Here is a 15,481-nt window from a genome sequence, read left to right on the forward strand (position 1 = left end):
ATCGAGGGGTCTAGGGCATCGTAGGAACCCCCCACGGCTACTGTTAGTTGTTGTGGATAGGATCAGGGGTCTGCAATCCGATAACTACCAACCTCTCCAATTTTTGGACTTAGCTTGTATTTTTGTTTTTTCCTCCTTCGGTGACTCATTCATAACAGAATCACCAGCCATACCGCAGATCCTAGGGTACTCAATAGCAGAAGAGAATTGTAAAAAAAGAAGAAAAAAAAAGAGAGAGAGAGTTTGTCAGAATTTTTTTTTTTTTTTTTTTTTTTTGTGTATATTTTTTCCTCTATGTCTCTGAGGCCGTAGGGGGAATTTTTTTTTTCTTTCTCAATGGAGATGAAGCAATTGTCTGATTGTGTGGAGCAGCTCACTGCTGAAGTGCGGGGAATTTCCGCCTATCTTGCTCATTCACATGCTGCTGAACCAAAGATCCCTACTCCTGATGTGTTTTTTGGGGATCGGTCTAAATTTTTGAATTTTAAGAATAATTGTAAATTATTTTTTGCCTTGAAGCCTAACTCGTCGGGGAGCTCCGCGCAGCAGGTTAAAATTGTCATCTCTTTGCTGCGCGGCGATCCCCAGGATTGGGCGTTTTCTTTGAAACCTGATGATCCTATTCTTACTAATGTGAATGCATTTTTTCAAGCCTTGGGGTTGTTGTATGATGAACCTAATGCTATTGATCAGGCTGAAAAGGCCCTGTTGGCATTGAGCCAGGGTCAGGATTCTGCAGAGTTGTACTGTCAAAAATTCCGAAAGTGGGCGGTCCTTACTACCTGGAATGATGGTGCCTTGGCAGCTCTCTTTCGGAAGGGTTTGTCAGAAACCGTAAAAGATACTATGGTGGGATTTCCTGTTCCCTCTTGTCTTGACGATTCTATGTCATTAGCCATTCAGGTTGATCGGCGTTTGCATGAACGCAAAACTGCACGAGAGGTGTTGCCACCTGTTGAACAAATGTCTGAACCTATGCAATGTGATAGAGTTTTGTCTAGGGCGCAACGTCAGGAGTTCAGAAGGCGTAATAAGCTGTGTTTCTTCTGTGGTGATGCCTTGCATATTATTTCTGTCTACCCTAAACGAGAGAAACGTTTTACACACACATTTGCTGTGGATTGTGTTCAACCTAAGTTTCTTCTGGCAATTACTCTGATCTGCTCCCTGTCCACATTTTCCGCTAAAGCTTTTGTGGAGCAGCTCTGAACCTGATGGACTTGGATTTTGCTAAACGTTGTGGATTTCCTATGACACCTCTGCGGACGCCTATCCCTTTGAGGGGTATTGATGCTACTCCTTTGGCGAAGAATAAACCTCAGTTTTGGACCCAGGTGGTAATGCAGGTCGCCCCAGACCATCAAGAGAATTGCAGATTTTTGGTGTTGCATAATTTGCAAGATACCATTGTTCTGGGGTTTCCCTGGTTGCAAATCCATAATCCAGTTTTGGATTGGAAATCTGTGTCTGTGGCGAGTTGGGGTTGTCGGTGTGCCCTTAGTGATGCTCCTGTTTTCTCCACCTCTCCCCATTCGCATGATGTTCCTGACTATTTGGCTGATTATTATGATGTATTTAGTGAGAATGAGTCTGTGTCTTTGCCTCCTCATAGGAGATATGACTGTGCAATTGAGCTGAGCCCTGGGTGTAAATTTCCCAAGGGTCGACTTTTCAATTTATCTGTACCCGAACACGAGGCTATGCGATCCTATATTAAGGAGTCATTGGGGAAGGGTCATATTAGACCATCCTCTTCACCCTTAGGTGCTGGGGTTTTTTTTCGTGGCTAAGAAAGATGGGTCATTAAGGCCTTGTATTGACTATCGTTCCCTCAACAAAATTACTGTTAAATATCAGTATCCATTACCCCTGATTTCTGATCTATTCTCCAGAGTTAAAGGTACTTGCTGGTTTACAAAGCTTGACCTCAGGGGGGCGTATAATCTTATTCGCATTAAGCATGGGGATGAATGGAAGACGGCGTTTAATACTCCGGAGGGACATTTTGAGTACCTGGTGATGCCTTTTGGGCTCACTAATGCCCCTTCTGTCTTCCAGTGTTTCATGAATGATGTTTTCGGAGACTTGGTGGATAAATTTTTGATCATCTATCTGGATGATATTTTGATCTTTTCCAAGGATTGGGACTCTCATGTGGAACATGTTCGGACTGTGTTCCGGATTTTGAGGGAGAATTCCCTGTATGTCAAGGGATCGAAATGCCTTTTTGGTGTACAGAGGATTTCATTTTTGGGATGTATTTTGTCTCCGTCAACTATTGAAATGGACCTGGCCAAGGTACAGGCCATTTATGATTGGGTTCAGCCCACTTCTTTGAAGGCCCTCCAGAAATTTTTGGGTTTTGCTAATTTTTATCGTAAATTTATAGCTAATTTTTCTGGTATTGCCAAACCATTGACTGATTTGACTAAGAAGGGTGCTGATGTGCTGACTTGGTCTCCGGAGGCTGTTTCTTCCTTTCAGGAGCTGAAGCGAAGGTTCACTTCTGCTCCGGTTTTGCGGCAACCTGATGTCTCACTCCCGTTTCAGGTAGAGGTGGACGCTTCTGAGATTGGTGCAGGAGCTGTTTTGTCCCAAAAATATCCTGTAACATCTAAAATGAATCCCTGTGCTTTCTTTTCCAGAAAGTTCTCCCCATCCGAACGTAACTATGATGTGGGGAATCGGGAACTGTTAGCCATGAAATGGGCATTTGAGGAGTGGAGACATTGGTTGGAGGGAGCTAAACATCAAGTCGTGGTCCTTACTGACCACAAGAATTTGATTTACCTGGTGTTGGCCAAACGCTTGAATCCTAGACAGGCTAGGTGGGCCTTGTTTTTCACACGTTTTGATTTTGTGGTCTCTTTTCTTCCGGGCACTAAATGTCACGGTCACGGTGTGTCTGGGCGCAGATGTTACCGCAAGGCGAACCCATAACACACGTGACCCTGGATACACCGCCTCCAGTGGGGCGCATTTAAATAATAAAACGTGCAGGTGGATACGCCGCCTCCACCTGGCGAATTTAGGTATTACACGTTATACAATAATTCTGGAAACCCCGCCTCCAGTACGGCGAATTTAAATAATAAGGGGGACCTGGGAAACATTTACAATGGTGGGCCCTGCGATAGGGAATGGGGACATGGAGACCTCCTAAGCTTCCCTGAGCCAGTGTCCCTGCACTCCTAACATTCCCTATACAGGCTCCGCACCTGTCGCCGCACGCGAACCTTAACCCCTTGCTCGCCCTGACCCTAAACCCTCACTAGGGAATGGGTCGGTGTGGAGACTAATCCCACCACTGCACTAATAACACACATGAGGAAAGAGACAATACAGGGGGAACACCACTTAGCTTTGCTCTGTTGCGTGCGCTCCTAGCAACAGAGCCCACCACCTGCGTGCATCTTCTCCACCTGGATCCATCACCTTAGTGCAGCCTTGGAGCAGAGTCCACCACCAGTTGCTGCTGCTTAGAAACAGAGTCCCCAAGATGAGTCCAGCTTCTGCCACGAAGTCGAGCATGCTTGAGTCCAGCTCAGCAGCCAAGTCCCACATGGTGAGTGCCACTCTACATAGTCGCCACTCCACCAGTCCATGCAGACACTTCCCGCCAACACCATCACTGCGACCCCACCACGCCATGCCAGCCCTTCGTCCAGACACCATAGCTGAAACACATCCCCCCTGGCTAAGCAGAGCAGGACTCCTCTCCAGCTCCATCCTTCCAACAGGCTTTCAAACTCAGAATGAACACAATCTCACAATATCACAGGCCGTGATTGCACAACCCTAGCACACCTTTATAGGGTGTCACACCTGATACATAATTAAGTGCACAAAAACCTAAAGTGCAATACCACTAACCACAACCGGGGACAGTCAAGACACCTTGGAACTTTCCAAAGTAAAAAAAGCTCACCCAGTGCAATTTAAAACTGTCAGATCATGACAGTAAGAATGTCAAGGCAGACGCCCTCTCTAGGAGTTTCTTTGCTGATTGTCCTGTTGTGACCAAGCCTGCTACCATCTTAGGTGAGGGGGTAGTTCTTTCTGCCATCTCGCCCGATTTGAGACGTGCTCTGGAAGAGTTTCAGGAGGACAAACCTGAGCGTTGTCCCATTGGAAAATTGTATGTTCCTGACCAGTGGAGGAAGAGAGTGATGTCTGAAGTTCATTGTTCTGCATTGGCTGGTCATCCAGGTATTTTTGGTACTAGAGATTTGGTGAGTCGGTCTTTTTGGTGGCCCGCCTTGTCTCGTGATGTCAGGAATTTTGTGCAGTCCTGTGGGACTTGCTCCCGGTCTAAACCTTGTTCTTGCTCTAGTGGGTTGTTGATGCTTTTGCCGGTGCCCAGGAGGCCATGGACCCATATTTCAATGGATTTTATCTCTGATATGCCTGTCTCTCAGAGAATGACTGTTGTTTGGGTGATTTGTGATAGATTCTCTAAGATGGTCCATCTTGTACCACTCCCTAAGTTGCCATCTTCCTCTGAGTTGGTGCCCTTGTTTTTGCAACAGGTGGTTTGCTTGCACGGGATTCCTGAGAACATTGTATCTGACAGAGGAGTTCAGTTTGTGTCTAGATTTTGGAGGACTTTCTGTTCCAAGCTGGGAATTCAGTTGTCCTTCTCCTCTGCGTTTCACCCTCAGACCAATGGGCAGACGGAGAGAACAAACCAGACTTTGGAGTCGTATTTGAGATGTTTTATTTCTGCTGATCAGGATGATTGGGTTTCATTTTTGCCCTTGGCCGAATTTGCTTTAAATAATAGAGCTAGTTCTGCCACTTTGATGTCACCTTTTTTTTGTAACTTTGGGTTTCATCCTCGATTCTCTTCAGGGCAGGTGCCTGCCCAGGTGTTGACACTGTGGTGGAGAGAATGCACCAGATCTGGGACCAAGTGGTGGATATGTTGTCTCTCTCCCAGGAAAAGGCCCAGCGGTTTTCCAACCGGCATAGGACCATTGGTCCCCAGTTTAAGGTGGGTGATATGGTTTGGTTGTCATCAAAGAATATCGCTATGAAGGTGGCTTCTCCAAAGTTTAAACCTAGATTTATTGGACCTTACAAGATTTTGGAGATTCTTAATCCAGTCTCTTTTCAATTGGCTCTTCCTGTTACATTTAAGATCCATAACGTGTTTCATAAGTCTCTGTTAAAGAGGTTTGTTGAGCCAGTAGTTCCTGTGGTGGCACCTCCTGACTCAGTATTGGTTGAAGGTAATGTGGAATATGAGGTTGAGAAGATACTGGATTCTTGCCTGGCTAGACGGAGACTCCAGTATTTGGTTAAATGGAAGGGTTATGGCCAGGAGGATAATTCTTGGGTCCCTGCATCCGATATTCATGCCGAAAGATTGGTTCGTGCCTTTCATCGGGCCCATCCTGATCGCCCTGGTGGCGTGGATGAGGGTTCGGTGACCCCTCCTCAAGGGGGAGGTACTGTTGTGAGTTCATTTTTCCCTTCACCGTCGATGTCTGATGAACTCCCTCTTCTGGTGAAGGAAGGTAGTGAGGCTGATTACCAAACACCTGATCTGGTAGATGATGACTGGGTAACAGGAAATTCTGACTGGATATAAGGCAGCCGACGCCCTTCTGAGTCGCTGGTGATTTCTCTGCTGGATTCTTGGAGACTAGTCTGATTGCTGCTTCCCAAAGATAAGTTTTTGCTCTGCTATTGATCTTATTAGTTTTGTTTTGTTTACCTCGTTTTTTGGAGTTCAGCCATCCCCGGTCGGGGGTGTGCTGTGTTCCATTTTTGTCTCTGATCAGTTTGTCTCTTTGCTCTGTCTTCAGAATTTACCTGAGTGCTGATATAGTCTTTTTGAAGTCCTAGCGACTTCAGGGCCTGTTTTTCCTATCAGACGGTTGGGACTTTTTTTGGTAGGGTTTTTTACGGATTGCAGACAGCAGCTTTTCTATCCTGTCCTTTTTAGTTAACTTGGGCCCCATCGTTTGCTCAACCTATCTTTCTATCTGTGTTAGTGTTTTCATCTTGCTTCACCGTCATTATATGTTGGGGGCTGCCTATTGCTTTGGGGTCTGCTCTGGGGCAGTTTATATTTCCCCTTTCTTTCTTTAGGCCTATTTAGTTCTCCGGCTGTGATCGAGGGGTCTAGGGCACCGTAGGAACCCCCACGGCTACTGTTAGTTGTTGTGGATAGGATCAGGGGTCTGCAATCCGATAGCTACCAACCTCTCCGGTTTTCTGTACTTAGCTTGTATTTTTGTTTTTTCCTCCTTCGGTGACTCATTCATAACACACATCCTCCATTGGGCCGAGACCAACCATTCACCCATGTCAGCAATTCACATCCCCAGCGTAGAAAATTGGGCGACAGATTTTCTCTGTCGCCAAAGCATTGCCTCATGAGAGTGGTCTCTTCATCCGGAAGTCTTTCACCATATCTGTCTTCGTTGGGGGACTCCGGATGTGGACCTCATGGCCTCCAGGCTGAACAACAAGGTGTCTTGGTTCATTGCCCGATCGCGCGATCCATGCGCCATCGGAGCGGATGCTCTAGTTCTGCCATGGCACCGGTTCCGGCTCCCGTACATTTTTCCCCCTTTTTCCTTGCTTCCGAGGGTCATCAAGAAGATCAGAGGGGCGGGGGTACCAGTGATCCTAGTCGCGCCAGATTGGCCGCGCCGTGCATGGTATGCAGAACTAATACAGCTAGTCGCCGACATCCCCTGGCGACTTCCAGATCGCTCGGATCTGCTTTCTCAGGACCCAATCTACCACCAGAACTCCGGGGCCCTGTCTTTGACGGCATGGCCGTTGAATCCTGGATTTTAGCACAGGCTGGATTCTCTCTCTATGTCATTTCCACCATGATTAGTGCTAGGAAGCCTGTATCCAGACGTATCTATCACCGCACCTGAAAAATCTTTTCATGGTGCAAGGACCATGGTCGTTCCCCTCTGGTGTTCTCCATTCCGGGCATATTGGAGTTTCTTCAGGCCTTGCGCTTAGCTCGCTCAAAAGCCAAATTTCGGCCTTGTCAGTGCTTTCCCAACAAAGAATTGCCACCAAACCTCAGGTCAAGACGTTTATTCAAGGAGTCTCCCATGTGACGCCTCCTTTTAGAAGGCCATTAGAACCATGGGACCTTAACCTGGTTCTCTGGGCCTTACAAGAGGATCCTTTTGAACCGCTGCAGGACGTGTCATTGACCATCCTCTCTTGGAAAGTGGTCTTTCTAGTGGCAATTATGTCAATCAGACGAGTTTCGGAATTGGCAGCTCTGTCCTGCCTTTCTCCGTTCCTGAATTTTCATCAGGACAAGGTAGTTCTCAGGAAGTCCCCGTCCTTCCTGCCCAAGGTCGTTTCCTCTTTCCATCTCAATGAGGAAATTGTTTTGCCTTCCTTTTATCCGGCGCCAGTCCATCGCATTGAGAAGGCCCTCCACACCCTGGATGTGGTTAGGGCGCTGAGACGGTACATCTCACGGACGGCTCCCTTCCGCAAGTCAGATGCCCTGTTCATACTTCCTGAGGGGCATAGGAAGGGCCTAGCCGCGTCCAAAGCAACGCTAGCAGGTGGATTCGCATAGCGATTCAGGAATCGTACCGTGTCAGGAATTCACCTGTCCCAGCGGGGATTAAGGCGCACTTTACCCGGTCAGTGGGCGCTTCTTGGGCCATTCGGCACCAGGCCTTGGCAGAACAGGTCTGCAAGGCTGCGACTTGGTCCAGTCTGCATACCTTTTCAAAACATTACCAAATTCATTCTCAGGCCTCTGCAGATGCAGCTCTCGGCAGACGCATCATGCAATCGGCAGTACCTCAGTCTTAACTCAGAGGTACATGGAGTATTAGCAGATGTATGCTCCCCACCCAGAGACTGCTTTAGGACCTCCCACTGTCTCTGTGTCCCCCAGTGAGGCGTAGGAGAAATAGGGATTTTTGTGTACTCACCGTAAAATCCTTTTCTTCGAGCCATTCATTGGGGGACACAGCACCCGCCCTGTTTAGCCTACTGGCTCATTTGTAGCATTCTTAGGTTTTGACATAGTTCGTTATTGTTGACTGTTTAAGCTCCTACTGCTTTTTTCACTGAACTGGAGATATCTCATCCAGCAACGGGGTGTATACTGCAGGGGAGGAGTTAACTTTTTTTCTGGTTTGCTTAGTGTTCTCCTAGTGGCAGCAGCATAACACCCACTGTCTCTGTGTCTCCTAATGAATGGCTTGGAGAAAAGGATTTTACGGTGGGTACACAAAAATCCCTATTTAAAGGGAATCTGTCAGTAGGTTCAATTCTCCTAAGCCGTCTCTATGGGGATGCAGGTCATAGTAAGTTAAATAAAATGATACTTTGATATCTGATCCGAGGTCTTGTTCCTGAGAAGTACATGTTTTTCTTATATGCAAATGATCTGTTCAGGACTATGGGCCGGCCATAGATCTCCCTGAGAATGTGCCTCTAAAGGTTATTTTAAGTGAAGGGGAACGTTACCAGTGTGATGTGTATAGTCTGACACTTTGCTCCCTAATCACATAGACCTCTAGAGTGAGATCAGCACTAACGCATTCGCAGTTGTCTTCCTTCTCACAGTGCTTCAGCTTCCATTTCTCATGGGGCCAGTGTGAGGGAAGGACAGTACAGAAGAGCTAACGGCTCTGAGAGAAGACCACTGCAAATGTGCTAGCTGTTCTTGTAATGAGACAAGGTTCAACTCTGTTTTCCTGTGTTAGTTATAATCTGGCACAGCTCTGCAGCAGAGCTGATAGCACTTTGATAGTGCAAGTGCTGATGCAAATGTTTGCAATGTGACAAAGCTCACTTCTGCTGTCCTGTGCTGTTTCTGATCTCACCGGTATGTGATTAGGAGTACAGACTGTCAGTAAATACATGTCTCACACTGGTAGGTAACGTCCCCGTTTATTTACAATAAGCTCGGGAGGCAATTTCTTGGGGAGGTCACTGTCCGGCACGTAGCTCTTAACAGCTCATTTATGTGTAGGAAAAATGTGGATTTTTCTGGAATAAAACATCAGATTGCAGATATCAAGGTATGATTTTATCCAACTTTGCGTGTAAATGCAATGTGAACGCACCTTTAGGTGTCCTGGAATTATTGTCCCTTGACAAAGCCATGTGACCCTTTAAATCCGGTAAGCTTTACGTCCACGGTGTATTTTAATGTCCACAATACTATTTACCATTCTTATTACCTATCAGAAGTGACTTAATCTGCAGAAGGAGTGGTTTTCTGGAAAGGAAAGGATTCTTCTAAGTGTTTAGTTTGGAGCGTATAACAATATGCGTTTTAAGAAAAGTTTGGCAAATCAAAAAAAAATTCAGGAGGCTGTTTCTAATGTGCTCTAGTGTATCTGTGACATTAATGCAAGTCTCACTTATTTTGGTGTTCCTATGCTGCCAGGTCAGACTTTTATTAGTAAATGGTCTATTATTATAACTGAGGCCATGGGTCTACATAAACATTGGTGGGACAAGGGCTTATCAAGGCCGGACACTTCTTGTTTCTACAGATGGCTTGTGATTGCAGATACCTTTTAGCAAATAAAAACCATATAAAATTGAAATGTTACACCTTCAGTTTATTGCATTCTTGATAACTTTTTAATTTCTGACGGTGACTTTTTGTAATGTTACTTGGTGCAGGGGAGTTACGGGAGAGAGAAGGTGCTGTTCCTGAGGCTTTACCTGCTCCAGGGTATAGTCAGTTACCACAACGGTAAGGCCAGAGAGGCGATGGAGAAGCTGTCTGAGGTGAGATACTGCAGATCATGTGTAGAATGCGATCACGTGCATCATACGTGAACAATTATATACCTACAATTCTGCTGGGTGATGGTCAGTTGTGTTCCTCTGTGTATTGTCTGATAAGTATAAACTTTCTTCTGCTATTGTATTATGAGTAGAGGTGGCGAACCCGATCAGTAAAGTTCGGCGTCCGTACCGATCACCTACTTGTTCAGACACGGACCCCAAACACGGATTTCAACAGGAAGTCCGTGTTACTGTTTGAACATCGGGCGTTTCTCACTCTGTCATGTGCATGACAGTGCGGCAAACAGTGCCTCTGATCGGCGGTAAAATCATTACCGCCGGTCAAACAGCCGCGGTTCCTACGCTGCCAAATGACAGCATGAGCCCGCATCTGTGATCAGAGGTAAAAACTTTACCTCCTGTCACTGGCGTCAGCTGATAGAACTCCTGCTCTCATCATCCTATGCCTGCTGCAGCTAATAACAGCTGATGTGAGTATTCATCAGCCTGCATTCTAAATGAATAATTAAAAAAAGAAAAAACAGTGTGGGTTCCGCTGTATTTGTGATAACCAGCCAGGCAAAACTGACAACTGCGGGCTGCTACCCTCAGCTGTCAGCGTTAGCAAGGCTGGTTATCAAGAATACAGCGGTCCCCACGTTGTTGTTTTTTTTTAATTATTTAAATGGTGTGGGTTCCTCCCCATTTAAGCTAACGCAGACAACTGAAGGCTGGTATTCTCAGGCTGGTAAGGGACCATGGATATTTCCTTCCTCTCCAGCCTAAAAATAGTGTCCCGCAGCCGCCCAGCAAAGGCTCATCTATTAGATGCGCCAATTTTGGCACTGTTCCCAGCTCTTCCCACTTACCTTGTGGCAGTGGCAAGTGGGGTTCATATTTGTGGGGTTGATGTCACCTTTGTATTGTCTGGTGACATCAAGATCACGGCTTAGTAATGGAGAGGTGCCTATAAGACACCTGTCCATTAATAATCCTAGAGTTGTTATAATGTAAATAAAGGCAAAGCAAATTTAAAGTATTTTTTATTTGAACTAAAAAACAACACACTTTTCCTGGCCACAGTGCGGTACTGCAGATCCTCTCCTACTCATTTGATGTACACTACCCGGTCACTGTACAGTTTACTGACCTGTGCTCTTCTCCTCAACTGATCTCATCCAGCAGCTGCTGCAAACCCACCAACCTGATATACATGACCTATTCTAAGATAGAATACCACACTTGGATTTATTCTCCCGTTTTCCAGTACATTATGTGATAAAGTGAATGGTGTTATTGAAAAGTACAAGCCGACCCGAGTATAAGCCGACCCCCCTAATTTTGCCACAAAAAAATGGGAAAACTTATTGACTCGAGTATAAGCCTAGGGTGGGAAATGCTCCATCGATTATTCCCCCATATAGTGTCCCCAGAAGAAGCTCCATAGATTATTCCCCCATATGCTGCCCCCATAAGAAGCTCCATAGATTGTTCCCCCATATGCTGACCCCATAAGAAGCTGCATAGATTGTTCCCTCATCTGCTGACCCCATAAGAAGCTCCAGATTATTCCCCCATAGGCTGCCCCCATAAGAAGCTCCATAGATTGTGCCCCCATATGCTGACCCCAGAAGAATCTCCAGATTATTCCCCCATACGCTGACCCCAGAAGAAGCTCCAGATTATTCCCCCATATACTGCCCCCATAAGAAGCTCCATAGATTGTTCCCCCATATACTGCCCCCATAAGAAGCTCCATAGATTGTTCCCCCATATGTTGACGCCAGAAGAAGCTCCATAGACTATTCCCCCATATGCTGCCCCCATGCTGCTGCTGCATGTAAAAATAAAAAAAATGACATACTCACCTCTCCGTCGCTGGGTGTCAGGTGCCGGTGTCACTGCTGGCACCTGAGATACTCACGTGTCCTGTGTCCATGGCTGCTCACCGCTATCTGCCGCGTCATCAGTCAGTGACGTTCAGACTGCAGGGGGCGCGGCACGCACTAACCACGTCACCACACCCTCTGCTGTCTGAAGTCACTGACCGATGACAGACAGCAGCAAGCAGCCATGGACGCAGGACAGGTGAGTATCGCTATACTTACCTGTCCTGACGCTGTGTCTTGAGCCCCCAGCTTCTCCCCGTGCTCTCTCTTCCTGCCTTTAGCGGTCATGTGGTACCGCTCATTAAAACTCATGAATATGCGCATATGCTCAGGAGAGCACGGGGAGAAGCTGAGGGCTAAAGACACAGCGTCAGGACAGGTAAGTATGACCTGACACCCCCGCCCCCTCTCCCCCTCCGACCCCCTTTGTATATGACTCGAATATAAGACGAGAGGGGGACTTTCAGCCCAATTTTTTGGGCTGAAAATCTCGGCTTATATTCGAGTATATACGGTAGCCCTTGTATATCTATGGGGACAGAAATTAGCGATTTCAAGAAGGTGTTAAAGGGAATCTGTCAGCAGGTTTTTGCTACCTCATCTGGTGTAGGCAAATAGACCCTGATTCCAATGATGTATCACTTAGATTACTGGATCCAACGGCTCTGACACAGAGTTTTTAGATTTGGCAATACAGCTGAGAACGCTGCCCCTGCCCGCACCAGGCTTTGTGTATACAATGTCCATAGACAGTGAGCTGCTTATCACAGGAGGGGGCATGTGGGAATACCAGGCACAGCACTGCTGTAGTCTGAGCAATGATAAGCTCCTGGTGCTAAAATAATCATACCTAGTAAACAACAGCAGGAGTTTAATAAGAATGTGTGTTTTATCCCCTACCTCATGCTGTCTTCAGATTACATAAGAAAAACCTGCTCACAGATTCCTTTTAAAAGGCTAATTTAGAACAAGCCTCAAAACACAGCTGGAGAAACTCCTTCTAAAATGACATTTATTTCCCATTCTTTGTACCTGCGCATTGTGCTATATTTTATTTTCATCTGAACCAGAACTAGTTCTTTCAAATCACATTAAAAGCCTATTGCATCAATTACATTTGAGCACCGCTTCACAATATCCGTATAAATCAGAAGTCTGTTATTGACATTATTATTCTGTTGGTGTGTTCACCTTCCATCTTATTGAAGAGGCTTCAAAATGGTCATTAATGATACTTAATACATCATTTGTAAGAATCTAATGATTGCTATTGTTCATATTTTTATTTTGTTACTACATGGAGAATTAACCCTTTAAAAATATATATATTTTGGAATACAGCAATACCATTGTAAAAAAATAAAATAAAATTATGAAATACTGAGTGCCTTTGTATAGAATAGTGTACGGAGCTAGTCCATAACACAGTGGGAAAGTTATGCCAATACAAACTTGATGGAGGCTAACAGTACAGTGTTTTGGCCTCAGATAGGCGAATGGATCTATAGGTAAGTTTGGTCAGAATATTTTTTGGCATATATGCAAAAACTAAATTAATAATGTGACGTGAACAGAACCGCCAGATTTTGTTGGGTAGTTTTACTTTGACTTTCCGAACTCCATTCACCTTCATGATGGAAAAACTGGTTACAATTGATGCTCAATGCATGTGGCTTAGTGAGTGTGGTGATGCAGATCTATGGTCCAAAAGATGGAATTTAAAGGGGTATTCCCATCTCCAAAATGCTATCCAAATATGTAGTAGTTGTAATAATATTAGTAAATACCTCCAATTAGAAATGTAGTATAGTTTTTCTGATTCACTATGTCTATATATATATATATATATATATATGTCTAAATATATTTATTGTAGTAGCTTACATATCCATGGTTATGACCGCTCTTAGTAACGTTTAGTTAGTTCTTAGTGGGCGTAACCATCGATACCTAAACAGATGCAATGTGCACCGCGCAAAGGGTAACTGACATAGTGAATCAGAAGAATTATACTACATTTTTAATTGGAGGTATTTGCTAATATTATTATTACACCTACTACATATTGGGATAGGATCTTGGAGATGGGAATACCCCTTTAACCACATAAATGTGTAGGATGAGTGATACTGAAATGCATAAATTATTCCTATTTTGTGCTTCCAGGCAAATAGACTATATAATGAACTATCCATCGACCCTACAAAAGTGGAGACTCTCGTACAGCTTGGATGCTCTGCACAGGAGGCTCGCCTGGCACTGAGAGCCTGTGATGGGAATGTGGAACATGCCGCAAATCATATCGCATATAAACAAGAGGTACAGTCAGGAGGCACAAAATGGAGGGACACTGAGAAGGTGATGGCAGAGACCCACCATACCCGATGGACATTTTTGCAGGAAATGCTTCGTCCTGGGAAACGCGCGTTGGGTGCAGTGGGACGCTACCAATACCTTGATAGAGCATTTCCACCACATTGGAATCTTCTGTATACCTATTATGTTAACTGCTGTTTGTCCTTAATAAGTGTCTGGTATGATAAACAGGAGGCCTACTTAGGCATACTATTATAACAAGCTTTCTGTTATGGTTACCCATATTTAAATATATTTCCTCTTTTATTTTTTTACTTATTATTAATTATGGTTTCATTTCTCTGGCCGGTGTCCCCCGTTTTTTCCATTAGCTGTGGTGTTACGTTCTTTTACATGTCTTAGACTGTTTGTCTACATGTATTAATAAAGATTTGCATAATGATTTTAAATGGCTTGCATTGCTTTTCTCTTTGGTATAACTCTAGACTAACTTGCTAATGAGTCTATACAGTGAACATATACTGTATATCATTCTATAAAAAAAATTTTCATTGTCTTCTAGGAGAAAGCAAAGATACGAAAAGAAGAGCGGGACAAGAGGAAGAAGAGGCTGGATAAGATTAATACTCTCAGGGGGATGGGGTACTCTGAGGCAGCCGCAGCAGAAGCACTAAGTCGAGCTCAAGGAAATATTGACCGAGCAGTTCAGGTACATTATTCACTGGTTAAAGGGGTTATCGGGTACTTTTGTATTTTTTTTTCTTATGGGGCTATGAACTTAATTGCCTACTTCCTGCCTATTCAGCCTGGCGCCGATCTCTGCCAACTTAGAGCCTTCACAGACCGCTGCTACCGGCGATTCTGCTGCTTCATTTGACCTCACGTCTACAGAGCAGCTCTTCCTCTTTTGGTCTGCTCTGTCGATAGGACGTCACTGCCGATGTCATGCTGATTGACAGCCAGCTCCCTACATTTAGGCAGCAGGAAGCCTGCTGTCAATCAGCATTATATCGGCAGTGACGCCCTATATACAGAGCAGAAGAAGAGACACTGCTTTGTCGACATGACATCTCGGGAAGCCACGTAATCACCGGCAGAAGCGATCTGTGACTGCTCTGAGCCCGGCAGAGATCGGCGCTGGGCAGAACAGGCAGGTAGTTAACATCTTCCTGCCAATAAATGCTCAGCCCTATAGCAAAAAATACAACTGTCCAGGATTACCTCCAAAATCGTAATGTGGTCTCTTTTTTTTCTACATGTAAAATTAATCGTGTTTGTTCATACAATCTATTTTCTTTATCGCCTTATTGGGGGACACAGATTACCATGGGTGTATGCTGCTGCTGCTAGGAGGCTGACACTATGCAAAACAAAAAACTTAGCTCCTCCCCGGCAGTATACACCCACCGACAGGCACCAAGTACCTCAGTTTGTGCTTAGTGTCTGTAGGAGGCGGATCGGGATCTCCCAGATCCGCACTTAACGATTTCTTTTTAGGCTTTAGTTGTGTGTGTATTAATCTT

General features: G+C 45.1%; 1 protein-coding gene across 1 annotated transcript in view; it reads left to right on the forward strand.

The window, feature by feature from the left end:
* Positions 1 to 15,481, forward strand: part of NUB1 (negative regulator of ubiquitin like proteins 1) — a 144,945-nt gene that overhangs the window by 90,854 nt on the left and 38,610 nt on the right. Inside the window, exons 10-12 of the mRNA XM_073581545.1 lie at positions 9,646 to 9,753; positions 13,809 to 13,961; positions 14,521 to 14,667. Of these exons, the coding sequence (XP_073437646.1) occupies positions 9,646 to 9,753; positions 13,809 to 13,961; positions 14,521 to 14,667 (408 nt within the window). The remainder of the gene's footprint in view (positions 1 to 9,645; positions 9,754 to 13,808; positions 13,962 to 14,520; positions 14,668 to 15,481) is intronic.

The sequence above is a fragment of the Dendrobates tinctorius genome, unplaced genomic scaffold (assembly GCF_039654945.1).
Source record: "Dendrobates tinctorius isolate UK_male_01 unplaced genomic scaffold, ASM3965494v1 ptg000070l, whole genome shotgun sequence".
Lineage (NCBI taxonomy): Eukaryota > Metazoa > Chordata > Amphibia > Anura > Dendrobatidae > Dendrobates > Dendrobates tinctorius.